At 54.6% G+C, this 27,642-nt stretch overlaps 14 protein-coding genes and 1 non-coding gene across 15 annotated transcripts; 7 read left to right on the top strand and 8 right to left on the bottom strand.

Annotated features, from left to right (window-relative positions):
- Nucleotides 1-336: 336 nt before the first annotated feature.
- EI97DRAFT_430445 (ATP-depentend DNA helicase-like protein) lies at nucleotides 337-3,479 on the top strand. The gene has a single exon (XM_033797693.1). It carries the CDS (start codon nucleotides 357-359, stop codon nucleotides 3,423-3,425), a length of 3,069 nt encoding a protein of 1,022 aa, XP_033656904.1. The 5' UTR covers nucleotides 337-356; the 3' UTR covers nucleotides 3,426-3,479.
- A 318-nt stretch (nucleotides 3,480-3,797) lies between these two features.
- Nucleotides 3,798-3,887, bottom strand: EI97DRAFT_t24. Its single transcript has one exon. It is a non-coding gene; the product is annotated as a tRNA-Val (tRNA).
- A 381-nt stretch (nucleotides 3,888-4,268) lies between these two features.
- On the top strand, nucleotides 4,269-5,324 carry EI97DRAFT_173820 (uncharacterized protein). Its single transcript, XM_033793450.1, has 2 exons — nucleotides 4,269-4,970; nucleotides 5,075-5,324. Exons 1-2 carry the CDS (start codon nucleotides 4,476-4,478, stop codon nucleotides 5,201-5,203), a joined length of 624 nt encoding a protein of 207 aa, XP_033656905.1. The 5' UTR covers nucleotides 4,269-4,475; the 3' UTR covers nucleotides 5,204-5,324.
- Nucleotides 5,192-6,553, bottom strand: EI97DRAFT_430447 (uncharacterized protein). Its single transcript, XM_033797694.1, has 2 exons — nucleotides 5,992-6,553; nucleotides 5,192-5,906 (listed from the first exon to the last, which is right to left on the bottom strand). The coding sequence occupies exons 1-2, from the start codon at nucleotides 6,254-6,256 to the stop codon at nucleotides 5,446-5,448; spliced, it is 726 nt and encodes a 241-aa protein (XP_033656906.1). The 5' UTR covers nucleotides 6,257-6,553; the 3' UTR covers nucleotides 5,192-5,445.
- Nucleotides 6,554-6,734: 181 nt separating this feature from the next.
- EI97DRAFT_430448 (UPF0103-domain-containing protein) lies at nucleotides 6,735-8,515 on the top strand. The gene is made up of 4 exons (XM_033797695.1): nucleotides 6,735-7,194; nucleotides 7,266-7,334; nucleotides 7,420-7,644; nucleotides 7,712-8,515. Exons 1-4 carry the CDS (start codon nucleotides 7,013-7,015, stop codon nucleotides 8,295-8,297), a joined length of 1,062 nt encoding a protein of 353 aa, XP_033656907.1. The 5' UTR covers nucleotides 6,735-7,012; the 3' UTR covers nucleotides 8,298-8,515.
- A 2,730-nt stretch (nucleotides 8,516-11,245) lies between these two features.
- EI97DRAFT_173931 (uncharacterized protein) lies at nucleotides 11,246-11,950 on the top strand. Its single transcript, XM_033793451.1, has one exon. It carries the CDS (start codon nucleotides 11,445-11,447, stop codon nucleotides 11,895-11,897), a length of 453 nt encoding a protein of 150 aa, XP_033656908.1. The 5' UTR covers nucleotides 11,246-11,444; the 3' UTR covers nucleotides 11,898-11,950.
- On the top strand, nucleotides 11,922-13,093 carry EI97DRAFT_439731 (glyoxylate pathway regulator; the record flags this gene model as incomplete). Its single annotated transcript, XM_033799575.1, has 6 exons — nucleotides 11,922-11,948; nucleotides 12,013-12,103; nucleotides 12,166-12,250; nucleotides 12,313-12,486; nucleotides 12,548-12,952; nucleotides 13,012-13,093. 6 exons carry the CDS (start codon nucleotides 11,922-11,924, stop codon nucleotides 13,091-13,093), a joined length of 864 nt encoding a protein of 287 aa, XP_033656909.1.
- A 1,367-nt stretch (nucleotides 13,094-14,460) lies between these two features.
- Nucleotides 14,461-15,290, bottom strand: EI97DRAFT_430452 (bola domain protein). The gene is made up of 3 exons (XM_033797696.1): nucleotides 15,111-15,290; nucleotides 14,876-14,971; nucleotides 14,461-14,814 (listed from the first exon to the last, which is right to left on the bottom strand). Exons 1-3 carry the CDS (start codon nucleotides 15,198-15,200, stop codon nucleotides 14,638-14,640), a joined length of 363 nt encoding a protein of 120 aa, XP_033656910.1. The 5' UTR covers nucleotides 15,201-15,290; the 3' UTR covers nucleotides 14,461-14,637.
- Nucleotides 15,291-15,316: 26 nt separating this feature from the next.
- Nucleotides 15,317-17,965, top strand: EI97DRAFT_430453 (acetyl-CoA synthetase-like protein). Its single transcript, XM_033797697.1, has 2 exons — nucleotides 15,317-16,010; nucleotides 16,099-17,965. The coding sequence occupies exons 1-2, from the start codon at nucleotides 15,645-15,647 to the stop codon at nucleotides 17,602-17,604; spliced, it is 1,872 nt and encodes a 623-aa protein (XP_033656911.1). The 5' UTR covers nucleotides 15,317-15,644; the 3' UTR covers nucleotides 17,605-17,965.
- A 773-nt stretch (nucleotides 17,966-18,738) lies between these two features.
- EI97DRAFT_455629 (uncharacterized protein) lies at nucleotides 18,739-19,074 on the bottom strand (the record flags this gene model as incomplete). Its single annotated transcript, XM_033800660.1, has 2 exons — nucleotides 18,739-18,893; nucleotides 18,975-19,074. The coding sequence occupies 2 exons, from the start codon at nucleotides 19,072-19,074 to the stop codon at nucleotides 18,739-18,741; spliced, it is 255 nt and encodes an 84-aa protein (XP_033656912.1).
- Nucleotides 19,075-19,239: 165 nt separating this feature from the next.
- On the bottom strand, nucleotides 19,240-20,453 carry EI97DRAFT_174116 (uncharacterized protein). Its single transcript, XM_033793452.1, has 2 exons — nucleotides 19,475-20,453; nucleotides 19,240-19,289 (listed from the first exon to the last, which is right to left on the bottom strand). Exon 1 carries the CDS (start codon nucleotides 20,269-20,271, stop codon nucleotides 19,732-19,734), a length of 540 nt encoding a protein of 179 aa, XP_033656913.1. The 5' UTR covers nucleotides 20,272-20,453; the 3' UTR covers nucleotides 19,240-19,289; nucleotides 19,475-19,731.
- A 183-nt stretch (nucleotides 20,454-20,636) lies between these two features.
- EI97DRAFT_370430 (WD40 repeat-like protein) lies at nucleotides 20,637-22,120 on the bottom strand (the record flags this gene model as incomplete). Its single annotated transcript, XM_033795232.1, has 3 exons — nucleotides 20,637-21,089; nucleotides 21,141-21,643; nucleotides 21,700-22,120. 3 exons carry the CDS (start codon nucleotides 22,118-22,120, stop codon nucleotides 20,637-20,639), a joined length of 1,377 nt encoding a protein of 458 aa, XP_033656914.1.
- A 161-nt stretch (nucleotides 22,121-22,281) lies between these two features.
- EI97DRAFT_430455 (ER-derived vesicles protein-like protein ERV14) lies at nucleotides 22,282-23,751 on the bottom strand. The gene is made up of 4 exons (XM_033797698.1): nucleotides 23,294-23,751; nucleotides 23,030-23,185; nucleotides 22,907-22,973; nucleotides 22,282-22,791 (listed from the first exon to the last, which is right to left on the bottom strand). The coding sequence occupies exons 1-4, from the start codon at nucleotides 23,392-23,394 to the stop codon at nucleotides 22,699-22,701; spliced, it is 417 nt and encodes a 138-aa protein (XP_033656915.1). The 5' UTR covers nucleotides 23,395-23,751; the 3' UTR covers nucleotides 22,282-22,698.
- Nucleotides 23,752-23,897: 146 nt separating this feature from the next.
- Nucleotides 23,898-25,643, bottom strand: EI97DRAFT_492030 (methionine aminopeptidase). The gene is made up of 4 exons (XM_033802295.1): nucleotides 25,335-25,643; nucleotides 24,880-25,281; nucleotides 24,277-24,823; nucleotides 23,898-24,222 (listed from the first exon to the last, which is right to left on the bottom strand). The coding sequence occupies exons 1-4, from the start codon at nucleotides 25,473-25,475 to the stop codon at nucleotides 24,095-24,097; spliced, it is 1,218 nt and encodes a 405-aa protein (XP_033656916.1). The 5' UTR covers nucleotides 25,476-25,643; the 3' UTR covers nucleotides 23,898-24,094.
- Nucleotides 25,644-25,767: 124 nt separating this feature from the next.
- Nucleotides 25,768-27,533, top strand: EI97DRAFT_464661 (kynurenine 3-monooxygenase; the record flags this gene model as incomplete). The annotated part of the gene is made up of 2 exons (XM_033801430.1): nucleotides 25,768-26,115; nucleotides 26,176-27,533. Exons 1-2 carry the CDS (start codon nucleotides 26,010-26,012, stop codon nucleotides 27,531-27,533), a joined length of 1,464 nt encoding a protein of 487 aa, XP_033656917.1. The 5' UTR covers nucleotides 25,768-26,009.
- Between the last annotated feature and the right edge of the window lie 109 nt (nucleotides 27,534-27,642).

Raw genomic sequence — 27,642 nt, forward strand, 5'->3', positions numbered from 1 at the left:
TGAGATGGAAGTGCTCGGCTAGCTACAGTGCAGCTGTCTGGTGCCGAGTACATGGAGCGGACGTGTTGGCCATCCATGGCTGTTAGCATCCATTATTTGCTGGACTCTAGATGTACTTTTGTGTTTACAGTATTAGAGAAACGACTTCTGATAGGCTAGATAGGATGCAATGAGCAGTTGAAGGTTCCAAGTGTCCAAGGTTGATCTTGAAGCTTAAGAAATGACTTGGGAAGTAGGCCCAAAACGGTTAACTTGTCTCCATCACGTGCATTCGCGTTTTCCGAACCAAGGCCGGCCATCCGCGACTGTGACCGCGCGAATATATCGAGCGCACCACAACCCAAGGACTTTTCCAGATGGACTCACTGTTGGATGGATTGAACGATGCTCAGAAAAGTGCCGTAACCTCGCCCGCCTCTGTGGTGCAAGTCCTTGCTCCTCCAGGTTCCGGAAAGACCAAAACACTAACTGCACGCGTCGCGTACCTCATCAATCATGAGGGTCTCAAGCCTTGGAATATCGTGGTATGCACCTTCACGATTAAGGCCGCGAGAGAGATGAAGGAACGGATACGCGGGATGGTGGGAGAAGGTGTTGAAGCCAAGTTAATACTAGGAACATTCCATTCAGTCGCTCGACGTTTTCTTGTAAGATATGGACAGGAGATCGGGATTGACAAGAACTTTGGAATCGCGGACACCTCGGATAGTACCGCCATAATCAAACGAATCATACAACGAGGTGATTACACCCTGGACCCCAGCGCTGCACGATCAAGAATCTCTAGTCTCAAAGCAAAAGGGACCACCGTGGACGAATTCGCTAGGACCACTAAGAAAGCCGAACAGCACGAATTCACGTGCGTATACAGTGACTATGAGGATACGTTGAAGGCCTCGAATCTGTTAGACTACGATGATCTTCTGCTACGCTGCGTGGAGCTTCTGCGCAAGCATCCTGCTTGTGTCTCCAGCATTGAAGCTGTCTTGATCGATGAGTACCAAGATACAAACAATGTCCAGTACGAGCTGATGACGCTCCTGGCTCAAAAGAGGAAGCGAATCACCATTGTGGGAGATCCTGATCAGAGCATCTACGGCTTTCGGTCAGCGGAGATTAAGAATCTCCACCGCATGCAAAAGGACTACCCTGATTCCCTTGTCATCAACCTTGAGAACAACTATCGCTCATCCGGATGCATTCTGAGCTCAGCAATGGCGGTGATCGAACAAGACGAGAGTCGACCTAGCAAGTCCTTGCAAGCGACGCACTGCGTAGGAGAACAACCTACGTTACGACACCTTGCCGATTCGAATGTGGAATCTGACTGGATCGTGGAAGAGATTCAGCGCTCTCGAACGCTTGCTGCCGGACTGCTGGATTTCCATGACTATGCAATTCTTCTTCGATCAGCCTCACTGTCGCTATCCATCGAAAGCAAGCTTGGAAAAGCAGGTATACCCTATCGAATGGTTGGGGGCCGACGGTTTTTCGACAGAGCTGAAGTCAAGATTATCCTAGACTATCTACGTGCCATCGACCAACCTCACCACAATGATGCTCTCGCTCGAGTCCTCAATGTGCCGTCCCGGAAAATCGGGGAGGTCACAGTGAAATCTCTTTTGGAAGAGGCTGAGCAGAAGAAGACATCCTTGTGGAAGTTGCTCCACAATGCTGCCAAAGGAGGAAAACGACCAGCGACAAAGATCTCCTCACAGGCGCAGAAAGGCATTGACGTCTTCGTGAACCTGATCCTGACATCACGTGCGAAGCTTCTCCCAGAAGATGGCGGATATTGTAACCTATGGGACTTGATCACCCATGTATTACAGAAGATATCGTTCGAAGCATACTTGAAGAAAACCTATCCTGAGAACTGGAAAGATCGGTGGGCAAATATTGAAGAGCTAGGCATCCAAGCGACGCAAATGGCGGCCGCCGTTGCTAATGGGGAAACCATATCTGATGACGCCTTACCGGTCGTGGACGGTGTCGAACAACGAGAAGACACTGCGGCCGATCTCTTGTCGAAGTTCCTCTCAAACGTAGCGCTTTCCACCGAGGTAGAGAGGCCGGATGGCGAAGAACCGAACCAGGTCACCATTTCCACCATCCATGCCGCAAAAGGCCTCGAATGGCCCGTTGTCTTTATACCCGCTGTGTACGAGGGCTCGATCCCCCATTCAAGAGCAGAAGATCACAATGAGGAGCGACGCCTGCTCTATGTGGGAATGACGCGAGCCAAAGCCCTGCTTTACTTGAGCTGCCCCGTCAAACAGGCCGGCCAAGATGAGACAACGCTTTCTTCATTCCTTTCATCGCCGGATGTCCAGAAGTTATTCAGCCAGACGGGGCCATCAATTGGCTGCTCGGCCATCGCTGACTTAGCGCGCATTCTTCGAAGACCGTGCCCTTCAAGCAGCCAGGTCGAGGCCGCTCGCGCTCTCCTTGAGAGCGTTGAAGACGATAAGTATCCACCTACCAGGGATTACATTGAGGCCGAAGGGATACCAAGTCTGTCGTTTGAACATCAGCCTTCTGGGGTCAAACGACGCAAGCTTGTGCATTTGTCTGATGGGTTTACGGCGGCTACGACAATGCAATCCGCCTCAAGTTTCTCGGTGGCGACAACCACTTTACAGAGTGGTCACGCTGGCTTTACCACTGCCAGGACCCAGCACAAAATCCTGCAGGAGGCCAAAGCCGTCGAACCGCTTGTAAGCGCATCCACGGTGTCGGCTGGAAATGCAGCGTATAGGGATTTCCAGAGAGTGGACGTGGAAGAGTCCAAGGCAACACGCGGCAGACCACAAAAGCCACGTGCTGCTGGGCAGGGCGCAATTACCAGTTTCTTCAAGAGACCAGAGCCAGCAGCCTCAGACACTTCGGCTGTTTCAGTGACGACGCCTCCCACATCCCTTCAGACACCCGGGCCGCTAGTAATGCCTGTGCCGTCGCTACTGCGCTCTCAGTCTTCTGGCTCAAGACACAGGCCTCTGGACGACATCTCCAACGTTCCACAACGATCGAACCGCACCTACCAACCTCCAACCATGTCCAACCACCGACCTCGCAATGCCCCTATGATGAGCAAGCCTAAGAAGCCGGCCATTGAATCGGGGGAAGAGGATCCAAGCACGCGCTACATCCTCCACTCCAGCTCGCCGGTGAAGCCAGATGACGAACTCGCACTGGGACAAGTGGAATTCGAAGAGGCTGCCGAGGAGCCTACCAGCCCGATAACATACCACCGCAAGACCGGTAACCTGCTAACAGCTGGATTCCGTGCAGCATCGACCTTGCATACCACTACTGTTGCCCAAGTCCAAAGTACTACTGGAGTACAGAGGAAGACCTTAGGTATGCGACGGAGCGTGCACGGTTGGACGGTGAAGCACCAGCAGCCGCCGCGCCCACGTCAGTGAGGGCATTTGGCAGATTCCTCGCTCCTTTGCGGGTTTTTCAATTGCATTCTTTGCGTTTGGTTCTCTTGCTTGGTATCCAGATAGGAATTAACTTTGGTTCTTGGAGCGTTTCCGGGGAGTTACAGACACATTTTTACGCAGCAACCCTATTATGGCAGGAGGGGAGAATGTTATGACCGATAGATACCCCATCCAAGTGTACAAAGGTCTTGGTGAAGTGGCAATGTACGCTGCAGCAGGCTTTCCTAGTCTACGTATGCACGCAAGATTGCATGCCCCATGATTCAAAAGTTAAAAAAGAAAAAAGGGAGAAAAGAGGGATTCGTTCAGGCAGACTTGAAGGGTTGCAAGGTGCAAAAAGATTATAGATGCTACGAGAGGGGAGGATCGAACTCCCGACCTTCTGCGCTCAACATTTGAGTAAATGTAAAGCAGACATCATGACCACTAGACTACTCTCGCCGTAGTGAATTGCCAATTTGGAAAAAAATACCATTTATATAGTAGATTAAATTTGTAATACATTGAAATCCTTCCAATTGTTGGGCTCGTACACGATGAAAAGCATTTCATGTTCTAGGGCTCCTAAAGTGGGGTGGGAATGGCCAGCCTTTTTGCGGCCAAATCCCAGTTTCGCCCTGTGAGCGATGAAGGGTCGATTAGCGGCAGCCCTCCATGTACAAAATAGGGGTCTCAGAATGAAGCGACCATACCAAGATAAGTGCATCCTCAACCGTTGGTAAACATTCAGATTGGCTGATACTGTGCAAGTGAATGTACACAGTAGTATTGTATTCTAACGGACATGGAAGTACCTCTAGTGACGTTATTAGCTTGAACCGGACCTTCAAATATCTACTTAGATACTGCCGCCGCTGCCCGCCTTCATCAGCATCTCCAACTCGGAGTCAGTCTCACTCGCTTTCAATCCTGCTCCTCTACGTACTTGCCGCCCAATTACCCTTCCCATCCATTTCAAGCTCTCGGAAGATCTTCGATAAATCGATCCCCTGAACTCTGCTCAATCCCAAGAACCTACATCCTGCCACGATGGCCTCGCGCGCCCAGCCAGCGGCTTTCGCCCTCCTCCGCACCACGCACCACACCCTGCGAACGGGCAGCACAAACACCAGCATAGCCGCACCTACCACGATCCGTCCGCTCTCCACCCTCCAGACCAGAACACCCTCCCCGCCACCGTACCAAACCTCCTCCTCCAAGTACCCGTCCCCAAGCACAACGCACTGGACCCGCTTCCGCACGCCCTACTCCTTCACGTCAACACGGCGCTTCACTCGCCCGTCGGCCCCTCTCCTCCTCGCAGACCACTCCTCCTCCTCTTCCGCGTCATCAACACCTCCCCTCTCCCAAGAAACCACCGACCGCATAAACGCCATCATCGAAACCATCACGGACCTGTACGGCACCGCGCGCGACGAGTTCGAGATGGCGGCCGAGGAGACGGAGAAGAATACGACGTACGCGGCCGAGGACCGGCGGGCGGCGCGCGAGGCGGTGGACGAGCTGATCAAGTATTACGAGCAGGTTGTGCGGGATGAGGGGGATGGGGAGGTGGCGAGGGAGGTGGAGAGGAGGGTTGGGGGCAAGGTGCGGGAGATTGAGGCCGCGATGAAGGGCTTGGAGGCGAGTGTTGTGGAGGGACATTAGTGGGCGGTGGTGCTATTAGGAGTGAGGGTGGAAGAGTGCGCATGTGTATGGATGATCGGAGTGATGGAGTAATATGCGAGAGAAGGGAGAAAGACGGCGATTGTGGATAGATGCGCAAGATGTTCGACCCTGTATACACATGTACCAATATTTGCATAGAAATGGATTTCACGCTCCAACTCCATTCCAATAGCGATACACAATGCGCGCCAGGGTATTATCCACAGCAACCATCCAAAACAGTTTTAGGCCATGCCAACAGAGACAGCCCCTAGAACTCATCCTGCAATACCAATAAAACACCAAGTCCAATCGCCGCCAGACGGACATGAATCAAAGCCAATCAAAGACTCTAGCACGCCCTCCCTCCTCTCCTCCCCGACGTCGCACACTGCAAGCAACACCTCGTCTCTCCCACAACAGCACACATGCTACACACATTCTTTCCGCACTCACCGCATGCAAACTGCGCCAGGGCCCCATCCCCGCCGCTGCCAATGCCGCCCAGATCCATCATGTCGACGTCCGCGGCACCATCAAGACCCTCGCTGGGGAGCAGAGAGGTGTCGCACTCGGCGCAGCGAGGGGCGTCCCATGACGAGGGTGCGACTTGGGCGTGGCGGTGTTGGGGCAGCATGAGAGAGGGAGGATGGACGGGCGGAGCGCCGATGTTCCAGAAGGAATGGAGGGTGGATCTTTGGACTGGTGCAGGCGTGGTGGGGACGGGGGCTTGTGAGGGAGGGAGTATGGGTTCGGGGCTGTGGTGTTGGCGTTGGTTGCGCTGCGCGGCGAAGAGTTTCTGCAGCGTCGTTTCTACGCGCTTGTCAGCTGCAAGAAACAGATTCTGACGCCTCGCCGAAAAAAAAAGGATGCATATACGGGAATCATGCGAACATACCGTGTACAACTCGCTCATCAGGCCGATTGTCGCGCCAGCGTTTCCTCGTCCGACAGCCCAGGTCGGCGGCCTCCCAAGCCGATTTCCGAGCTCCCCACTCGACGTTGAAGTTAAAGGGTGTTTTGGAGCAGGAATCGGCGTCCATGGCGGAGGGATATGCGGAGGGGAAGGGGGTCTGCGGATGCGAATCGGACGATAGCGATGCGAGGCTGGAGGATGTGGAAATGGGGGAAGAGTCTGTGGAGCGCTTGCGCTTGAGGCCCATGTCTGTGGTATTGGATATTCGCTGTAATACTGGGGGGTATCGAATTCAAGGGGATATCGATGGTGGACAAATGCGCTGCGGCGATGGATATGTCTGCTGTGGTCGTGATGGGGAGGTCAGACGGGAGCAGCGATGGATGATGAAATGCGGAGGTTGGCGCGCCGAGGCGCGACGCGGACGCGTTCTGGGACATGGGACGGAATACTGCTACTTGCTGGATAGACGGCCCATTTGTTTGTTCATCGTTCTAATCGAACTGGTCCATGTTTCTTTTTAGAATACTCCCATATACTTGGGGAGGGACGACTTCATCAACTACTACTACTACAGGCTAAGGACTTATTCACCGTTGGAGCAACCCCTCCAGATACAGTTTTGGGGTAGGAGCTTATCGATAAGGAGAGACCAGTGTAGTATTCATGTATGTACATATGTATACGCGACGTTGGCGGCGCAGTACTCTGTACCGTAGATACTATCACCAGCTAGAACAATCATTATACCATCCCGCTCTAGTAAAACCGCCTCCATACTATGAATCTATGATCCAGGTGGCGCCGGAGCCCCACTGTTGTGAACACTGCCATTGCGGTGCACATGTAACTCTTACCCCGCCACTGCCCGGCCTAACTACATCGACTACATCTTCTCTCTCCCTCCAGCCCTCAGCTACCATCACTCCTCTTGGCCTTTCTCACTCCGCACTCTCCGAACTCCTTCTTCAGAAATCCCTCTCTTTCGCCTCCTCTTTGCATTATGCACTCCCGCACAGCGTCCCACGCCGGCTCCTGGTACACCGCCGACAAGGCCGAACTCTCCCAGCAACTCGACACATGGCTGGCTGCCGTCCCCAGCTCCACTACTCCCATCGGCACAGTCTCGTCGCAGAATGGTCCCGTAGCGATACCTACGCCCGGCGCTAGAGCCATCATTGCACCGTATGCTACCACCATCCTCTGAAGAGCACGAGTACAAGTTGTAAAGAAGGAGAGGCTCATGGTCACTGCAGGCATGCTGGATACTCATATTCCGGGCCTGCCGCTGCATGGGCCTACAAGAGCATAGATTGGAGCAAGGCGTGAGTCCTTTTACATTTTCTGGGAAATCCACCAGGCATGGCCAGAGGAATCCAGAGCATGGACTAACCGACAATGTATGGACAGAGAACGAGTCTTCCTGCTCGGCCCTTCGCACCATTACTACCTCCACGGCGCTGCCACGACGAGCTTCGACGCATATTCGACACCTCTGGGCCCTCTGCGCATAGACACAGAGTTGGTAGAGAAGCTAGCAAAAGACCTAGACCTGATGCACATGTCCACTCTGGTCGACGAGGCAGAGCACAGCCTGGAGATGCATCTGCCCTACATCTACAAGATGCTGTCATTGTATGTCTACTCGATTTCGCAAATGCATTCCGCAAGTACACCCGACTTACCCATCGTCAATACGTAGACACTTCTCCCCCTCCTCCATGCCACCCCTCGTCCCCATCATGGTCGGCAGCACGTCGCCCTCCACCGAACGCTTCCTCGGCGCCCGCCTCGCCCCCTACCTCCGCGACCCGGGCAACGTCTTCGTCATCAGCTCCGACTTCTGCCACTGGGGCTCCCGCTTCCGATACACCTACTACCTCTCGCCAAAAGAGGACGGTGTCGCCGAAGAAGAAGAGGAGGAGGAGGAAGAAGGAGAAGACCATAGACCCATCCACCTCCGATCCGACACTCAAGTGTCACGCTCGCGCCCCATACACGAGTCCATCGCCCTCGTCGACCAGGAGAGCATGGACGCCGTCGAATCGGGCAAGCACGACGTCTTCCTCGCGCAGCTGGAGCGCACGGGGAACACGGTGTGCGGCCGGCATCCGATTGGCGTCTTCATGGCGGCAGTCGAGCGGGCCGAGGTCGTGGATCGCGAGGGGAAGGGCGACGCAGAGTCTGGCCGCGGGAGGTTCCGGTTCGTACGGTATGAGCGGAGTTCGTTGGTGGAGAGGGTGCGGGATAGTAGTGTGAGTTATTGCAGTGCATTTGCGGTGCTGTGAGTGCTGGAGGACTGTCGGAGAGGATATAGACGGTTACAACTTTGCAAACAACGGATAGACATCCTTAATAATGATATCTCAACTGCAATTCATGTGGCGACCAGAGAGAAGAGAGTGAAGAAGGAAGGGAGCAGCCCAACAGGGTGCTACTCACTAATTATCCATAATCTTTAAGCTGCATCTATCTCTCTGCTTCATCATTAGTTGGGAAGAAAAGGGGAAGAAGCAAACGAGGGTAGAGGGGAGGGCAAGTACTATGTATTTACAAGTAATGATTAGGCACGCTATACAGTAAGTAGTATACTTTTCACAGTAGTCGATGCGTGAGAGACAGGATTCTCGTTGAATCTGCATGTCATTTTGTTATTCGGTTGCAGTCGATCCACCCTTGCCCCCGTGGGGTTCTCCAAGATTACTCACATTAGCAAGCTGCCCATGGGGGGAAGGGAAACCGATGCAACCTCAACACCAAGATCCTATCGCGACTTTGACTTTGACATCGCCTTCGGGCATCCTACACAGTACTGTTGTACTAGTATAACTTAAAAGTATACTGTGTATATCAACATGACCCTCCGCTGACTAGGAGGTTTCATCCTTGACGACAAGAGTCTCTTCAAGAAGCGAGTGCGCCAAGGGCTTCCAAGGCGGAAGGATCACAGGATCACAGGACAAGCAGACCAAGGAAACGCCACCCGAAAACCGTGTGTCAACGACATGTCCAACGTCGAACCACCAGCCAGCTTGTGGCGAGTGTTGCTCGGACGAGAGGAATCTCGGTGTGGGTTTGCGAAAAGTTGTTCCGTCACCCATGAATGTCCGGAGGCTAGCAGCATCACTACGACTATGGTCGATTGTTGTAGGTATGCGGGAAGGCTTGACCACGTGCTAGGAGTGTGGCGGATTTTGAGTCAGGGGAGAGTGTTTACAAAGGCAGACTGACTGAGGAAGAGTTAAGCTGTTGCATCATCTTGACAATAGGCCTGCGTGTTTCGAAGAGCTTTGAGGCACAACGGCTATCACAGGATACCATACATGGTACGAACGAGACGCGGGCGGTTTCTGACCTGTAAGCATGCTGTTGGCTAGCACGAAGGAGAGATCGATGGTGCAACATTGTAGAGTACAGTATGGTTACGTTGTTATCATCTTTTAGCGAATTCAATACCATTTCTACCACAAAGCTTCAAGCTTCCCATGCGCTCCGAGACTAGAGACTGGTGTTTATGTCGCTATAGGAGCAGGTTTGGCTTTTATTATCCCTAGTTCCAAGGTTGCATCGTACGTCTATAGCTCGTCTGTACTCCGTACACCATACACGGTACCATTCACCCTAGTCGAGGACGATGATCTCCCGCTGTATTGTGTAAACCATGGAGAAGAATCCAAACCTCTTTGCCTGACTGGACGGTGCAGCCGTTGGAAATGGCCAGACTCTGCGACGTCTTGGTGCAGCGAAGACTCATCAAAGTGGCATCTAGAATGATGGATGGCTTCATCATACTCCGTACTTTCCACAGTACAGATGCTGTCGGTCAGTAGTTACACCCTGCTCCCAGAGAACAAGGCAGCGCGGAACAATAGCTGTCGCGTCTGGAAACGACAGTAGATCGGCAGATGTCTTTCCCAGCTCGAGAGGGAAACGATATTTACTGTGTAGGGTTGTTTAATAAGTCTTGATGTTGACAACCAGTGGAATGATTAGGCTAAATATGCGGACAATGCAAGACGGCTGATGGTGGTGGATGCAGCAGCACAACTGTATGCATGGAATATATCTTGTGGAACACGCATTCCGTTGCAGCGGGCCACCAATCACGGAAAACGTGCGAAACACGCACCGTTTGCACAACTACTGTGTACTTGTACAAGTATAAGCGCGAAACTTGGGCCTGTACGATGGAAAGCAGAAAAACGACGGCGGCTCGGTAAAATAATAGGAAAAACGGGAGAGAGTCAGGAACAGTTGTTTTGGTGAGAGTTGAAGTTTGAAGAGCACGATGCTGTATGCAGCAATTCCCTAGCCCGTGTCAGCCGCGACGGGTGATTTATTGATGACTCGGAGACGGATACAGCATGGCCGAGGGCGGAATTGATATTGCACCATTGAGGGCCCGGCTGTCCGATGTCTCCGCGAGCATGCCGCGCTGATTTCTCGCGGCCTGGACCAGCTGTGTCATGTCGACGAAGGAGTGTGGTGGTTCTCCGCCGGAAACCATCAAAAAGCGATGTGTGATGCGGAAGGGTGGATTCTCCAGATCTGTGGAGGCCGTGGAGGTGGTGGAGGCCGTGGAGGGAGTGGAGGTGGGTGGGTGGGTTCTGGAGTTTTGAAGATTCTCAGAACAGTTGGGGTGAGTTTTAGTAAGCCTTTGCCGGAAAGGGAATGGTGCAATGGACCCACACAAGGTTTCTTCCAAGGTTACGCCAACTGCGCCAAAAGCTTAGCCACGACGACTTCGGATCCTTCGACTCCCTGGTCCCCATCGCCTCTTACATCATCCATCAGCGCCAACCTTCTGGTGAATCACCCACTCAAGGCCATCCTCCATGCCAGCCCTGGTCTTCTGCGGTTCGTCCCTCCAGTGTGAGTTTTCGAAGCGTCCGGTGCGCCGGCTGCCGCCCGTCCAATTCCAGCTCACCTCGTTCGCTCACACCCACGAGATTTCAGGTGGAGCACGCTATTGATATGGATGACACCTCGGACCAGGGCTCCACCAAGAAGGGACCGCGGTACGAGAAGACGGGATGAAGGGGAGGGCCCGCTGTTTTACTGGTATTATTTACCAACCGCCATCTACCTCCCACAGTAGCGTTTTACTCGGATTTTCTGGCCCAAGAAGGGAACAGCTGGAGGGACGCGCACAACATCCCGACAACCGCTGCAGGGCAATCATTTCCCATCCTTGTTGTGTTTACCGACCCTGGATGATTTCTGGAAAAATTCCAGACTGACCCTGTGTAAAGCGGCAAGTCGACGCATCGAGAGGTTGTCGGCCCAAGTCGCTGATGATGCAATCCATTTCACAGCTGCACATCAAGGGCACAAAGGGCACAAGTGGTGGTGAAGTCGGCCGACGATTCCTCGTCCGCACCAGCGGCTGGGCGGGCATCTCGTGACTGAGCAAACTCCGATGATCACGGCTTGGGATGCCGAACAGCCCTCGTCTTTGTCGTGGGCCCGCTACTGCAGCGCTCGTCCGAAGACTTGGCAGCCATGGACAAGTCCTACCGTCGACTGACCAACCGCAGACTCGTCCAGCAGCTTTACCCGGTCTGGATGTTCTGACATCGTACCCATGGGGAACGGGCCATGAGTGGTCCACTACTCAGGGAAAGAGTCGGTTTAGATCAATTATTAAACAAGGGCGGCGCTGGGATTGGGGTCCCCGCAGCTCCCCAGGTCCGTGGCAGACGTCGCTCGTAGGGAAAAGTTCCCAGGGCAGCTTCTCCCCGCGAATATATCTGCTGGTCCCTCCCCAGACCTTCAACCGTCTCAGATTGCCCTCGCATTCCCACCGCGCCCCGTTTGCTGGCATAGAAGCTTGCTTTGGAGTTTCGCCGTTTACTGTACAACTCCAACTACTGTTGATTCGTATCTAATACCCCCCCACCCACAAATCAACAATGGCTTCCGCTCAGGAACAAGTCCACGTATGTCGCAGTGTCCCAAAGGCGTTGGAAATCGACGCGTCCCTCAAGTACTAACCTCGTTCAGCCTGATGGCTCCGTGAATCAGACCAACGGTACGAGCAGTGTGGATCACGCTACCACTGCTGCTCCCAGAGAAAGGAAGCCCTATGACTATGGTCAGTTCATGGCCCGGATTGTTTGGTCTCGTAATGGGAACATGGTAACTAATGGCATGCAGGTGGCAACCCGCTGGCTCACTGGAAGACCAACGAGGAGAATCGCCTTCCACCTTTCGGTGGTGACTTCCAACCCGGTCTCTATGCGTAAGTCGTCAAACCAGCTTAAACGGTCGCTGCGATGATCAGCCGCTGAACGATACGCTCAGTCCTTCGCACCGCAAATTCGCCAATCCCGCGCCGCTTGGTCTGTCTGCCTTCGCCCTGACGACGTTTGTCCTCTCGCTCATCAACGTGGGCGCCCGCGGCATCCATCACCCCAACCTGGTGGTCGCTCTTGCCTTTGGCTATGGTGGTCTCGTTCAGTTGCTCGCCGGCATGTGGTACGTACCGATTCTGACCCTTGTCTACTGCCGGACAAGGAGGACTAACAAGGTGTAATAGGGAGATGGCCGTCGGCAACACGTTTGGTGCTACCGCCTTGTCTTCGTACGGTGGCTTCTGGCTCGCCTTCGCCATCATCCTCACGCCCGGAGGGTTCAACATTGTGGGGGCTCTCGAGAACGAGGGGGGGGCGCCGGCGTTCCTGAACTCGTTCGGCCTGTTCCTCATGGGTTGGTGGATCTTCACGACGCTTCTCCTCGTCTGCACGCTCCGGTCGACGATTGCCTTCTTCGGGCTCTTCTTCACGCTGGATCTCGCCTTCCTGCTGCTCGGCATCGGGTACCTGAGGCACGACGGCACGGCGCCGAACTCTGCGTGCATCAAGGCCGGCGGCTACTTTGGCCTGTTCGCGGCCTTCCTGGCGTGGTACAACGCCCTCGCCGGTATTGCCGACAACTCCAACAGGTGCGGCATCTTCATGTTCATCACATTTTTCTTCAGGAGAGACACTGACCAGCCTGCAGCTTCTTCGTCATCCCCGTCGCACACTTCCCCTGGAGCGAGAAGGGCCGCGAGAGGAAGAAGGCGGCGGCCGAGGCGGTATAGACGTCGACGTCATCATCACGTACGCACACAGAGAGCAGTTGCTTGCTTCCTCGATGATACCAAGAAGCGAAACGGCACGACGCGAATTGTTTTGTCTTTGGGTTTGGTCTAATTGCAATTGGGTTTTGGCAGTCACGCAGCGCGCATCCTTGTGGTTCGGAACGCATGGCATATGTCGAATGACGTTGGGATATGTGTTGAATGACGGGCAATGAATGGAGTTTTGCTGATTTATTCCCGTCGCGGCGCTCTTCCCCCGGACAGGAATGCCGAGGCGGATGCTTGTTCTTGGGAGCTCTTGGACGATACCAATGAGTGGCCGTGTTGAGCGCCGCTGACGTGCCGACGAGGAAAGGAAAGGAAAGTATGGATTCATGGGCGATGGTATCTTTAATGTCAATTGCTACTTTATTAATATATCAAAAGTTCTCCCCGCAGCTTCATCACCTTCGGTGCAATACAAGTACAGTAGGACTCTCACGTCCAGGTTCAAAGCTCAGTCAGCGTCCCTGACCTGGCGGTACAAGCGCAGTTCTGACAGTAAATGGCTGGGCTGACGTCCTCTATCGACGCGCCGAGTCGCTCTTCGCCTCTTTCGCCTCTTCGCCTCTGATTGAGTTGGTTTCCCCGCCTGCGTTCGTTTTCCTAATCTACGTCGACGATGATTAGATTGCCGAGACGGCAGAAGGAATTCCCGTGCTGCAGAACGATTGGTATTCCTACTCTACTCTATGTACTGTGCACAGTACGCTATTACTATGTACAAGTACACAAGTTACGCTATGACACAAGTACCGTTCTGATCGCCCGGGCCGCCGACACAGACACAGATACACGTGGAAGTTGGTAACACAGCAAGCAAGGCTGGTCGCATTGCTAGCCGGAGACCCACGAGGTTGCTGTGGGTGGAACTCGGGAGTATCTCCAGTTTATTGTGACACATGGAGTCTCCCCACAGTAAGGATGATTCAAACGGCGCATACACGGTAGATAGGTTAGATGGATGGCGACTTGCAATTGCCCGCCGGTACGCAGGGCCAGCCACTCACCTCCTACAGAATGTGGGCGTCTTTTGGTGGTTAGTTCATTATTGGACGGATGGGGAAATTTATCAACTACATCATCGACCCGTGATGACCTTGGCAACCGTTGAATGCAATGGTGACATGCTAAGATGGAACTGTCTTTGCGATTCAACTAGCTCTTCATCCATTTCGAAGTACCTACCTAGGTAGGTTGCAGAGAAGATTATCACGTGGTACATGGTCCTCGCGTTCCGTTCAGGGCACTTCACGCTCCTGGCGGTTTGGAGACGTGAGGAATGCGTACATGGGTTTTGTGTGTGCATGAAACGCGGGTGGGCTTCTATGGTATACAAGTTGAGTCTATTGTTAGGTGGTTGTGCGTAGGAGCCCAAGGTATGGCGTTCAAGCACTCCTTCTATGGTAGATGGCAGTTCGTCTATAGATACCTCATACAACACCCCTTCTACAGTTTCTTCGTGGCTTTGCTCACTAGACATGCACTCTCAACCCCTCCAATGTCTACTCCTTCGCCTGGGCCCGCGGCTCCTCCTCGGGCGTCCGCGTCTTGAGCTGCAGCGCGTGGATGCCGCCTTCCTGGGCCATCTCGTCCTTGAGGAGCGAATACACCATGCGGTGCCTTGCCGGTTGCAGCTTGCCCGCGAAGGCGGGCGAGACAATGGTCAGGCGGAAGTGTGTCTATGGATCGTGGATAAGAAGGTGTCATGTGACCAAAGTAAAGGACGAAGCATATAGGTACCTCTTTGCTCGTCACGCCCTGCATGGCCTTGTGGTGCGAATGGAGGTGCGAATCATTGTGGATCTCGAGGGTCGTGGGCTTCAGCGCCTCTGTGATCTGTCATGGCACGTGTCAGCCTCAAAATCCATTTTTCGGAAGAGAATCTCAACCCTCCCAATCTTGGAGAGAGCTAACGGGTAGCAAGAGATGAAAAAGAGAGCATAGAGAAGGGGAAACGGAATGGAACAGCGTCTACCTTCGCCCGCATGGCATCCTCAATCGGAGTCGTGGACTGCGCCATGGAAGACAGCAGGCGCTTTCCCGCGAGGCCTGCCCTGAGAAACATCAAACAGCGGCTAGACAATCCAACCCGAGTCAGGTGAATGTCGATATCACACCTCAATCGGTGTGGGCGAAGAGAGAGAGGAAATCGTATTCGGGGCTACATCTGGAGTCCGATGCTGCGTACTGTGTATTGCTCGGATGCCAAGACCCGAGGCACGAATTCCGAATCCATGAGCTTGAGTGTCTGTCAAGGTCAATTGACGACGCCATTCACCGTTTAACGCCTCTCCTATTCCCATCAATCGCATCTACTTTCTCCCCTTGCCCCCTCCAATCCCTCAGAATGTTCCCCTCCAGCCTCGGTTCCCCGGCCAGCCTTATAAGATAGAGAGCTCGACCCGTAGTACCTACCCTACCCTCCCGGTATTACTCGCACCCTCCCTCGGATCCCCTCGTGCATATCAATATAACCCCGGCCCCGTCGCTACCTCCTCCTCCTCCCGTAATGTGGGCCCAACTCTGTCGCTCTCTCCCCCGGACCTCCTCCTCCTCTCCTCTCCACCACTCACTAAATCCAATTCCTTCCTTCTCGTCGCCTCGTCTTCGTCCGACCCGCTGCGTACCCCGCCACTTCACCTCTCCGACCCTCAGAATGGCCTCCACCCTCCCTCGGCTGCCCGTCTTCGAAGCCCTCAAGAAGCACGAACCCACCTCCACCGCAGTCATCCACTCGCTGTCCGGCCGCTCCTTCACGTACGGCGAGCTCGTCAACGATGTCGCCGCCGCAAAGGACAAGCTGCAGCGGAACACGAATGGGCAGAGCGCCGAAGGGGCGCGGATAGCGTTCTTGGTGGAGAATGGCTACGATTATGTAGGTGCGCATGCTCGGTTTACTTTTCTCTATACCTCATATTCCTGGAACGCTCATTCATAATCAAAGGCTGACGGCGCGGATTGTAGTGACACTGCTTTCCATCCTGGCCGCACATGCCATTGCTGTCCCTCTCTGCCCGACCTTCCCGGCCAGCGAGCTCCGCTACATCATCGATCAGAGCGAATCGCTCATGCTGCTCTCTTCGGAGAAATTCCAGGACAAGGCCGATGAAGTGTTGAAGGAAGGGCTCGAAACCAAACCCATCAACTACAAGCAGGAGAAAATCATGCTTGGCAAGACGGACGATTACGTCACTTTGGAAGAACCCCAGAGCGACAAAGGCGGCATGATGCTGTATACCTCGGGAACAACCAATCGGCCCAAGGGCGTCCTCCTCCCCCAGGACGTACTCACGGCGCAGTCCAAGTCACTGCTGCAGGCGTGGGAATACAGCAGCAACGACGTCCTGCTGCACGTGCTTCCGCTGCACCACATCCACGGCACCGTGAATGCACTCTTGACACCCCTGTTCGCCGGCAGTACAATAGAGTTCCAATTCCCGTTCAACGCGACCGCGGTATGGGAACGCCTCGCCGCGCCCTTTCTGCCGAATCCCGACCCTACCAAAAAACCAGTCACCTTCCTCACCGTCGTGCCGACCATCTACACCCGCCTGCTTGCCTCGCACCCCCAACTTCCCCCCGACGTCCAAGCGGCCGCCAAAACCGCCCTCCACCCTTCCAACATGCGCCTCAACATCTCGGGCTCCGCGGCGCTGCCCACGCCCGTCAAGCAGGCCTGGTTCGACCTCAGCGGCGGCAACGTCCTGCTGGAACGCTACGGCATGACCGAAGTCGGCATGGCGCTCTCGTGCGGATTGGACTTTGCCGACCGCGTCGACGGCAGCGTAGGATGGCCTCTCCCGTCGGTGGAGGCGCGGCTCGTCGATTCCGAGACAGGAGAAGTGATGGTTGAAGGGGAAGGGGATGTGGATCCCGCAACGGGAAGGGAGAGGCAGGGCGAGATCCAGCTACGTGGTCCGACGGTGTTTCGCGAGTATTGGCGGAATCCCGAAGCGACGGCGAAGGAATTTGTGGAGGGGGAGGACGGAAAGGGGAAGTGGTTCAAGACGGGGGATGTGGCGGTGCGGAGGCGGATGGATGGGGTCGGAGCGGGGAAATCGACGAGGCCGACGCAGGCGTGGGCAAAGGGGCCCATGTGGTTCATCCAGGGGCGGGCGTCGGCGGATATCTTCAAGACGGGCGGGGAAAAGGTGTCTGCGCTGGAGATTGAGCGCGAGTTGTTGAGCCTGGCCGAGGTGAGCGAGTGCGCCGTCGTGGGTCTGCCGAGCGAGGCGTGGGGGCAGAAGGTCGCTGCCGTGGTGGTGTTGAGTGAGATGGGCAAGACGGCGGGGAAAGGGGGCAAAGCCTGGGGACCGCTGGATATGCGGCGGGCGTTGAAGGAGCGGTTGGCCAATTACAAGATTCCGCAGGAGATGAGGGTCGTGGAGCATCTGCCGAGGAATGCCATGGGGAAGGTGAATAAGAAGGGCTTGGTGAGGGGGGTGTGGGGGGATGGGATGGCTAATTAGATGGATGGGTTGGGGGGTTGTTGTTGTACGAGTAGGGTTGTTAGCAGATATGAAGATTTTGGATAGTGGATGATGGATGGTTGATGGAACGAGAAGGCAAGATTAGACAAGAGATTGGACTGTAGACCGGCTGTAGAGTACTATCCAGTCTATTCTTCTGCTTAGAGGACCAACGAGAAGCGAGTATGCTTCAAACATGGCAAAGGCTTTGAGACATGCAAATTTATCTGTCCTGTATGTATCTATCTATATATCTAGGTAGGATTGGCATCCTATTTCCGTGCCGTCAGCAGTGTACGTACTACTGTATGTAGCGGCCACATCCCTTCCCAGGTATGGTGACCATCCAATGCATACCTGCAGCAGATACACATGTACACAATACTTAGGGCTGAGGCTGGCTGGGGATAGGCACTCTTTTGGGGTAGTAGATGTATGGATACGAAAGCACCAATCAGAAGCATCCGAATGAGACATGACGGCGTGCATCACCAACGACGAGTTTGTCACGACGGCAGGACAGATAGTCCAACTCCATTTGATCGAAAAAGGTATGGGAGAGAATGTTTGATTGATAGATTCGAGTTGCGATTCTATTCATGCATCATTCCTGCATCATTCCTCGATCCCATGTATTGCCCCTTGGGAAGGACACGGAAAATAAATAAAAAGTAAAACACTACGCGGTACCCAGATGTGCCCTGAATTCATTTCAATGCCCCAACCATATCGTAATAATACCCAAGGGGAGCATTCACCTCGCCCGATCCCATCCCATCGCAGACGCCACGCCACGCCCAGTCCCAGTCCCAGAGACGAGGTGAGGTGAGCTGCGAATGAGGGAAGGGAACAGGGCGAGGAACCTCGACCCTATTATCCTCCTCCTTCTGTCGTATCCATATCCATATCCATATCCATACCTTGAAAGAAGTGAGGAGGAATATGGGCCAGTGGAGCCCAATGCGACATCTATGCGTGCAACCCAACAAAAACGAAACCAAAACGCCAAAAAGTACCCAACCCAAGATTCATGATCCCCACCATCCCCTCCAACCAATAACCCCCGAAATCCAAAAAAGCGTTGCTAAAACAGAAATAAAAGGTCCCCTTGACAAAAGGAATGCTGCTGACGCCCTAATTGTAGTACCCCGCGTTGGGCGCCGAAGTCGACGTATTGGGGTCGTTGGTCTGGCCGCCGCCGTTGTGGATGACGGGCGGCTTGTAGTTCTTGGAGCGGTAGCCCCGTGACGACGAGGATGAGTAGGCAGCCGAGCCAGAGGATGAGTATGCTAGGGGAGTCATGTTAGTCCCGGGTTTTCCATGGTGAAGTGGAAGCCTAGGGGAGGCAGGGAGGTTGACGGGCAACGTACATGCAGTGGAAGCCGAAGACCGTGACGATGAAGGGCGGACATATGCGCCCTTGTCCTGGGTGGAAGACGAGCCGTATGTCGACGAGGAGCGGGACGACATGGTGTGTGGCTGGGATTCAGAGATCCGGACACGTCGATGTGGCAGAATGATTGGCAGTGTTTCGACGGAGTGGATGGCGAAGGTAGGCGGCAATGGTGTTTGGCGTATAGAGTTCAGTGACGGCAAGCTTGGATGGAGTCGATGATGAGGCAGAAGTGACTCGAGCTGAGACGAATGTTTTGACGGAAGGAGACCACGAGGACAGTGAGCAATGACTGGACGCGTGAAGGGATATGAATCAGAAGGCAGACAAGATATAGAAGTAGAGTCGATGGCAATGAGGAAAAGAAGAAGAAGGAGTGAAAAGGCAATGCACAAGGCATCGATTTATACGCCAGGCAGGGTCACCTGCCTGAGGCCGCCAACTACTCTTTCAGAGTCAATTGACTTGTTCTCCTACCTTCGCGAACCTCCGACGACTTTCCCTAGAATACGTAGATGCCTGAACATGGACGGCCAGTAGAGAAGGCCAGACAGCGGTGAATCATTTGGGGGGAGGCGAAGCCCTTCTGACCTAGGCTGGGCAGATGCTGAGGCTGCAATGAATGGCCAGGGAGCCATAGGCTGCACATTTTTGCGCCTGCGAGTAGTTGTTCTCCAGGGACCCCGAAAAGAGTCATCAAAAAGGCACACGATTGAGGTCATCTGGAGTGGACATCAGGCGGAAGCGTGACTGGCGCCGAGCCCCAGGCTGAAGCGTGTGGTGAATGGGTGAATGGCGGCAGGGCGTAGGGCTGGAACGGCGCCGGGAAGGGTCCACCCACACCACAGTAGGTAGATCGGGATCGGGGAGGAGCCGCTTCGTCCTGTCACGTCAATGTTTCCCTTCTCGATGGATGCTTGCGAGGACTGTGTGTTCCAGGTGAAGAAAGGGCGCAATCCATCCCTCACCGGCTTTCCCAGAAGCGGAACCGTGAAAGGTGTTGGGGGGGCTGGGCGAAATGGATGGATGCCTGGAAGGCCAGATGGTGACAACGGAGCAGGCGACTCATCGTGAGAGATGGCGAGTCCTTCATGACGGCGAGCACAGGAGACGAACCAAATCCAAGAAAAGGCGACTGAAATGGGACATGTGGAGAGAGGAGGAAGGGGAGATGTCGAGGTGGTGGGAGATGGTGAAGGCCCAGCTGCTGCGGGGTAAACAACCCCCAAAATGCTGACAGCGACCGACAAACTCACGTGCCGATAGGGGAACATTCAATGTTGATAGATGCTCTATTGATAGAATATCTCTTCCTATTCATAGAATGTCTCCTGCGCCTGACGAGTTTTGCGACTCTTCCTGTCTCTGCTTGCTCGACGAGATGGCGCTGACTCCTCAAACCTCACTTGCGCAACCGCGCACAAGATGGTCCCCTTCAACGTGTCCAACCGTGCACCGGTGAGCATCCCTACACCGAGATGGTCGGGTCGGGCCGTGCATTTCTATCGATTGACTCAATTGTGCTTGCTCGACATGGCAATGCTCGCCGCAGTCGAACAGACTGGCCCTTTCCTCGGCCATGGCACCCCGAATCCTGTGCCAAATGGGTATCATTCTACCATCGTCATTGTCCCCCCCCTCAATCCCAATACTGCAACCGCCCCTCCCCATCGCCTGTAATCACCTTGGACGTCTCCCTCGGGTGCCACTGCACCGCCAGCACCGGCGAATCCCCAGCCTTGATCTTGTGCCACATCTTGCACGTCTTCCAGTCCCAGAAGCACACATAGCCCCCGCTGTCCCCAGAACTAACAATCTGCCCGTCGGGACTGATGGCCACGTCCGGCGCGTACCCCGCCACGTTGTGGCCCCGGTAGCTCTTCTTGCGGTTCTGCCGGAACCGGTCCGTCGACGAGTACACCACTATCTGGTTGTCCGACGACTGGAATGCAATGTACTTGCCCGACGGGTGTGGCGACGATCGCACCATGGAGAACATGTACGGCTCGGCAATGAACTTGATCGGTACGGGGATGCCATACTCCCACGCCCGCAGCGACTTGTCGTCCGACGTCGTGACAAAACGGCGGTTCTATATCTGTTAGCGTCATGAACAAAGATTGACTTATGGCTTGATACGAACCTCATCGCAGAAGGTGATGGTGTTGACAGGTCCCAAGTGGTGATCGTATTCCTGCACCATCTCTCCGCTCCTTGTGTCGTACTGAAGAATCTTCTTGTCACTCATCCCCGCCAGGAACTCATGCGGTATGCTCGGGTTGATGCGCACAACGTGCGGCGTCTTCCCCGTTGTGAACTTGTTCAGGCACTTCCCAGTCTCCGTGTCCCACAGCTTCATGTACCGGTCATAACTTGCAGAGATGAACTGCGTCCCGCCCGGGTTGAAGTCGATGTCGTTGACCGACTTAGTGTGACCCGAGTATGTCCTTAGCAGCTCCCGCTGGTGATAAACGTCCCAGATGGCAATCTTAGAGTCTGCAGAGGCCGACAGGAGTAGATGGCCACTGTTGGGGAAGAATCGTACTTGCGTTATGGCCTTTTGGTGGTACTTGAATGTGTGTATCAGCTTCTTCGGATGGTAGTTCTTGATGTCGCCGCGCTCGCCCGTCAGTTTGATATCAAGGTCTATACATGTCAGCATCAAGTCTCACGCCAGAGCGCCCAAATAACCAACAACATACCATTCGGAACATGCATATACGTCCTCCCCTGATAGTCAAACTCTTGACTCCCCACAAACTCACTCGTCTCCCCCTCGGCATCCGTATCGCGATAATCCGTCCCCGCCAGCTTCTTCGGCGCCTCGGGTATCGGTGCTATCTCGTCCTCCTCGTACACTATCTCCACCTCTACGTCCTCGCCATACTCCTCGTCTGAAGCAGCATCCGGCCGTACCTGCTCATACTTTGCCCACGGCCCCTTGTATGCCCCCGCGCCGGATACGATACTGCTATCACCCTTGCTCTCTCTCTTTCGCTTCTTGGAGTTGGTGCCGGAGCCTCCGTCGACAGCGCGGTGCGCCTGGCGAAACGTAGAATCGCTGATGAAGGTCTCGGCCGCAAATCCAGTGGGTAGCCGGCCAGAACCGCGTGACGCCGACATGCTGTAGGTTCGAGGGCAGGTGGATGTAGGAGGGACCTCGAAAAGGACCTTGTTCGATAATGGCCAAAGCGGGGCTTGTTTCTCTGTCGGAGCTGTGAGGTGAAGTTGGGTGAATGACATAAGCAATGAATGCCAAGAGCCTATACAATCACACCGCCATATGCGTAACTTGGACTGTTATGGATCTAGGTCGAAGAGATACAAGATTAAGGTCTAGTGACAAGCATATGCCTCTCCAAGGGAGCCAGATAGTCCAGACCAGCATTATCCCGTTCCCCAACTCATATACAATTAACATTGGTTCATTGCCCATAAGACCTGAAGGCCCTACGTTTCTCGAAATGCCACCCATCTCCGTCGGATCCGTCCACCACTCAATTCATCCCCTTCTTTTCCCTTCTTGTCTCTTCTTACAAGCCACACCTCCCTGGTCCACCATCCCCTCGCCTCCGCAAGAACCGCTCCCTGCGGCTCTAACGGTATCTTCTACGCCGTGCACCCAAGCGAATCGAAGCCCCCTGGTTGTATTGTGATAGATGCCAAGCTACATGTCCCACTGCACGCTACAGGCCGCTCCTCTAGTGCGACTCGTCGCGGATGAGGGCGACAATCATGCTGTAGAGGTAGAAGAAGAACATGATCAGGTGGAAGCCGAGCTTGATGAAGGATTCCTATGCGACGGTTAGCATTCCGTCTCAAGCAACGTGGCAATATTCCCTGAGCAGGACCATGACGCATGGCTCAATTGAGGGAGAAAAGAAGGATCTATGCGCGTGCCTGGCATACCTTCTTGTGCACATTCAGCTTCCTGAAGATCTCGGTGGCATCCAGAAGATGTTGGTTCTCAAAGATCCTGCACCACATCAGTCATCATCCCGTATCTGGGATCGTCTCCAGAGTTCCACATACTTCTTTCCATTCCAGGCGAGGAGCGGCAGATTGAGGATGAGCGCAATCCAGTATCCGTTGATGAGGAAGAGGAAGGTCAAGAAGGCGTGAACGGCGGCTTCGGGGACAATGTAGGTGTTAAGACGGTTGCACAGGTCAATGGGGTTGATGTAGTCGCTGGTGCAGTATTAGCATCGCGTGCTCAGGAGATGGTGCCCCAGGACCCAGACTGGAGCGGAGCCTAGCTCTCTGCTTCTCAAGGCGACCTCGGACGGATACACGCACCATTCCAAATCACTGTACATGATGGTGAAGAAGACCTGCAGGAACAGGTTGACGGCGTTTATCAACACCGCCAACAGATATAACCAGGCTTCTCCGGACATTGTGGGGGCTGCTGTGCGGTGTAGCGCTCCGGACCAAGCGGTGCTCTATGCGGGAAGAAATGAGGAGGGTAGATGCGGCGCTCCTTTTCACGCGAACAAGGCCGTAGGTGAGGTTATCGGAAGGGAGCGCGGGGTGGGGAGGACTCGGGCTAGGCGCAAGAAGCTAGGTCAATGGGGCGGGGGCGTAGTGTTGTAGACCGGAAAGAGGCGTGGCGTAGCTCTCGACGTTGCAACTGTACGAGCGTGATGGGATGGACGGGGCGATGGGATGGCACTGTGAAGACGGCGCGAGGCTGGGTTTGAAGAGGGAAAGAGTGGGAGAGAAGGCTGCGAGAGCTTGAGGTTGGGATGACGTTGGGTGAGGGAGAGACTTGCTGAGACCTGCTCCGCACAACATCTATCGGGGGTCCGTGCACTTTTCGCTAGACTCGACGAGCTGTGCGGATCAATGAGCTCCGAGGCCGATTCACATGATATTTACAAGTACAAGCAACACCATCAAAGCCAGACACAGGCATATAGGCCATGGGGAAGTGATGAATCGTACTCTATCCTTGTATAGGTGTTCAGAATGCATCTCCCAAGCATGACATAACCAAGGACGACCCTCCGTTTCGCAACTATGGGATATCATGAACCGGCAACGCCTGCAAGTCAACCAACCAATGTCCCTCCAGCCCAGAAGTTTTACATGGCTGCACTACGAAGCAGGAGCCTCTGTTGCGGCGCCAGTCGAGGCTGCTGGCATGGGAACAGGCCCACCCGGCGAGTCTGGCAGCCTTGCCGTCAAGACCTCGACACCATCCTCGGTGACGAGAAGCGTGTGCTCTGTGCATCCTGTTAGTGACTTTGCTCCCAGCCAGGAGGTCAGAAAAAACATACCAAATTGTGCCGTTCTGGTGCCATCCTGTGTCACGCTGGTCCAGTTATCCGGCCATGTCTTATCACGGTACGTACCCAGGCTGATCATGGGCTCTATCGTGAAGCACATCCCTGGCTTGGCCTGGCCGACAGCCTTGTTCTTCGCGTAGTGCGGAATGTTGGGCGCGCAGTGGAAGAGCTGGTTGATGCCGTGGCCACAGTACGTCTTGATCACGCTACAGTCCCTCGACTTTGCGTGCTTCTCGATCGTGTTGCCAAACTCCCGGAAGAGCACGCCGGGCTTGACCATTTCGATGGCCTTGTCAAGACATTCTCTTGCCGTCTCCGTCACACGGACCGAATCCGGGTCCGCCAGCGCCTTGTCACCAATGTAGTACGTCTCGTTGAGATCGCCGTGGAAGCCGCCATGGTACAACGTCACGTCGATATTCAGGATATCTCCATCCTCAAGTACTCGCTGGTCGGGGATGCCGTGGCAAATCACCTCATTGGGCGACGTGCATACCGACTTGGGGAAGTGACAGTAGTTCAGGGGAGAGGGATAAGACTAGGCTCTGATTAGCTCCCGGATTCGACATCAGACATCATTTTTGAGGAACTCACGTCTCTCTCTATACACGCCTTATGGACAACCTCGTCGATATAGTCTGTAGTCACACCGGGCTTGGCCGCTCTCGCCGCTATGTCGAGCACTTCCCTTGCCAGCCTGCACACCTTGCGCATGCCCTCGATCTCCTTCTCGTTCAGGATCGCAATCTTGTTCCTCCCAACAAACACCTGCTCCGAATGCGGTATGCCGTCCTTCGCATAGTCTGGGAGTCGTATCGATGCGGGGACCTCGCGCCTGGGCGACAAGGGGTATACGGGTCGGAGGGTTCCTGTGAAAGGAAAGGTGGGGAAGGGGTTGAAGTGGCCTGTTGCTGGGTCGGGGTAAGAAACAACCTTGGGAGGGAAGAGGTGGTCGAGGAGATTACTTTTGGATTTGTGCAGCTTCTTGTGCTCGCTCTGGGGGCCATGGTTAGCAATGAAGCAAGCAGAAGTCAAAGTGGCACCCATACCCAGTTGCGCTTGAAGCAGTCCTGTGAGCAGAAGAAGCTCTCCTTTCCGAGTTTCTGGCAGTTTGGACACTGCAGTGTAGTCGCGTCGTTCTCACAATCCTGGCCTAAGCATTTGCGCGGAGTAGGGGTTTCCACCGCCATGTTTCTTCTTTGTTACAAGAGAAATCGAGGGTTCGTTCCAGACGTACAGCCGCGAATATAGCGAGGCAGAGCAGAATGGAGAGTGGGTAATTCACTGACTGCGTGTCGTGCGTCGTGACACAAAGCTAGCGCGAGCCCTGGGCTGCAGACATTGGGTGAATGTCGGCAACTGCCCAGTGCTTGAGAAGCGACCAGTGGCGCTGGTGGCGGGGCATCTGATTTATACCGCTTAGTCATACATGCTTGCAGTTCTCCTCCGAACCCGGACCAGGACGATGATTCAACTTATCCCAGTGAATTCTCTACTTTTCATGTACATTTATTATTAACCTTCCCGCCAGAGTCATTTCTCCTTTGGCTCGGAATACCTCCAATGATGATACTTTTAGACTCTCTCACCACAAGGTCATACTAAGATACCCATTCAGACTTCACTATACAAGTTGCCCACCAAAAAGATCACTTGCTTTCTTCTGCTTTGTCGTCTAACTTTGATTGTCATTTCTTTCTCTATTCTTCTAAAAGTCATTCAAAATGCCTGAAAAGTTTGTCGTCGTGGGTGCCGGTCCCGTCGGTTCCCTGGCCGCTCTCTATGCTGCGGTGAGAGGGTATCACGTCGAACTGTACGAACTACGCCCTGGTATGACGGTCCTACCTATCTGGGCACCTAAGATCAACTGATGAATCTGACCACAATCAGACCTCCGCGACCCAGCCACCACTCCCCTCAACTTCACCAAGTCCATCAACCTGGCCATATCCGAGAGAGGCGTCAATTCGCTCCGCCAGACAGGCCTGACCACTCTGGTCAAGGATGTTGTCTCCTCCACCACCCCCATGAAGGGCCGCATGTTGCACCTCCGCAAGCAGGGCAAGTATGTGCGAGAGGCCCAGCTGTACGATGCCAGAGGCAAGAACCTCCTCGCATTGGACCGCACCAGTCTCAACAAGACTCTCCTGGACGCCTTGGAGTCCATGCCCAACGTGAAGCTCTTCTTCCACCACAAGGTCGTCGGCGTCGACTTCAACAAGAAACTTGCCTGGTTCGAGCGCCGCACCCCGTCCGACCCCAGTAGCCGTGGCACCGAGATCGAGATATCCTTCGACTTCATGATTGGCGCCGATGGCGCCCACTCAGCCGTGCGGTACCATCTGATGAAGTTCACACCGGTGGCCTACCAACAAGAGTACATCGACAAGCTCTGGTGCCAATTCCACGTCGCTCCTTCGCCCAAGGACGGCAAGTACCGCCTTCCCCCCAACTATCTCCACATCTGGCCCCAAGACGAGGCCATGTTCATCGCGCTGCCGAACCAGGACCAAACCTTCACCTCGACCCTCTTCCTCACCCGCCAGGGCTTCTCGGACCTCGACGCCCACCCAGACCGCCTAGTCGCTTACTTCCAGGACAAATTCCCGGCAGTCGTCCCGGACCTCATCCCCGCCGACGAACTCGTCAAGCAGTACAACGAAAACCCCCACCTCCCCCTCATCACCATCAAATGCACCCCCTACCACTTCTCCTCGTCGGGCGTCATCGTCGGCGACGCCGCCCACGCCATGGTCCCCTTCTACGGCCAAGGCATGAACGCAGGCCTCGAGGACGTGCGCGTGCTCTTCGACTTCCTGGACCAATACCCCACCGACAGAGCCAAAGCGCTGGACCAATACTCCAAGGTCCGCACCCCAGACGCCCACACCATCAACGACCTCGCCCTCCGCAACTACCGCGAAATGGCCTCGGACGTCAAGTCGCCGCTCTACCTGCTGCGCAAGAAGATCGAGGAGACGCTCGATGTCTATTTCCCCGGCTTGGGCTTCGCGACGCAGTACTCGAGGGTCACGTTTAGCAATATGCCGTACTCGGAGGTGCAGCGCAGGGCGGCGTGGCAGGCGAGGGTGTTGAATTGCGCGGTGGGTGGGCTGGGGGTTGGGGTTCTGGGCGCGATGTGGGTTTGGGGGAGAGGTGGGGGGTGGGCGAGGGTGAAGAGGGGGGTTCTGTTGGGATGTTGTTGGATTGCGAGGGGAGTAGTAGGGGTGGTGAGGGGGTGGGAGTGAGTGTATCAGAATGTGAAGTCGCTCAGGGTTATGAGGGATGATGATTCAGATCCAGAAAGGGGGATACAGATCGTCGCAATCGTTACGTGACCGCTTCTAGAAGAGGGGT

The sequence above is a fragment of the Westerdykella ornata genome, assembly GCF_010094085.1.
Source record: "Westerdykella ornata strain CBS 379.55 unplaced genomic scaffold EI97scaffold_3, whole genome shotgun sequence".
Lineage (NCBI taxonomy): Eukaryota > Fungi > Ascomycota > Dothideomycetes > Pleosporales > Sporormiaceae > Westerdykella > Westerdykella ornata.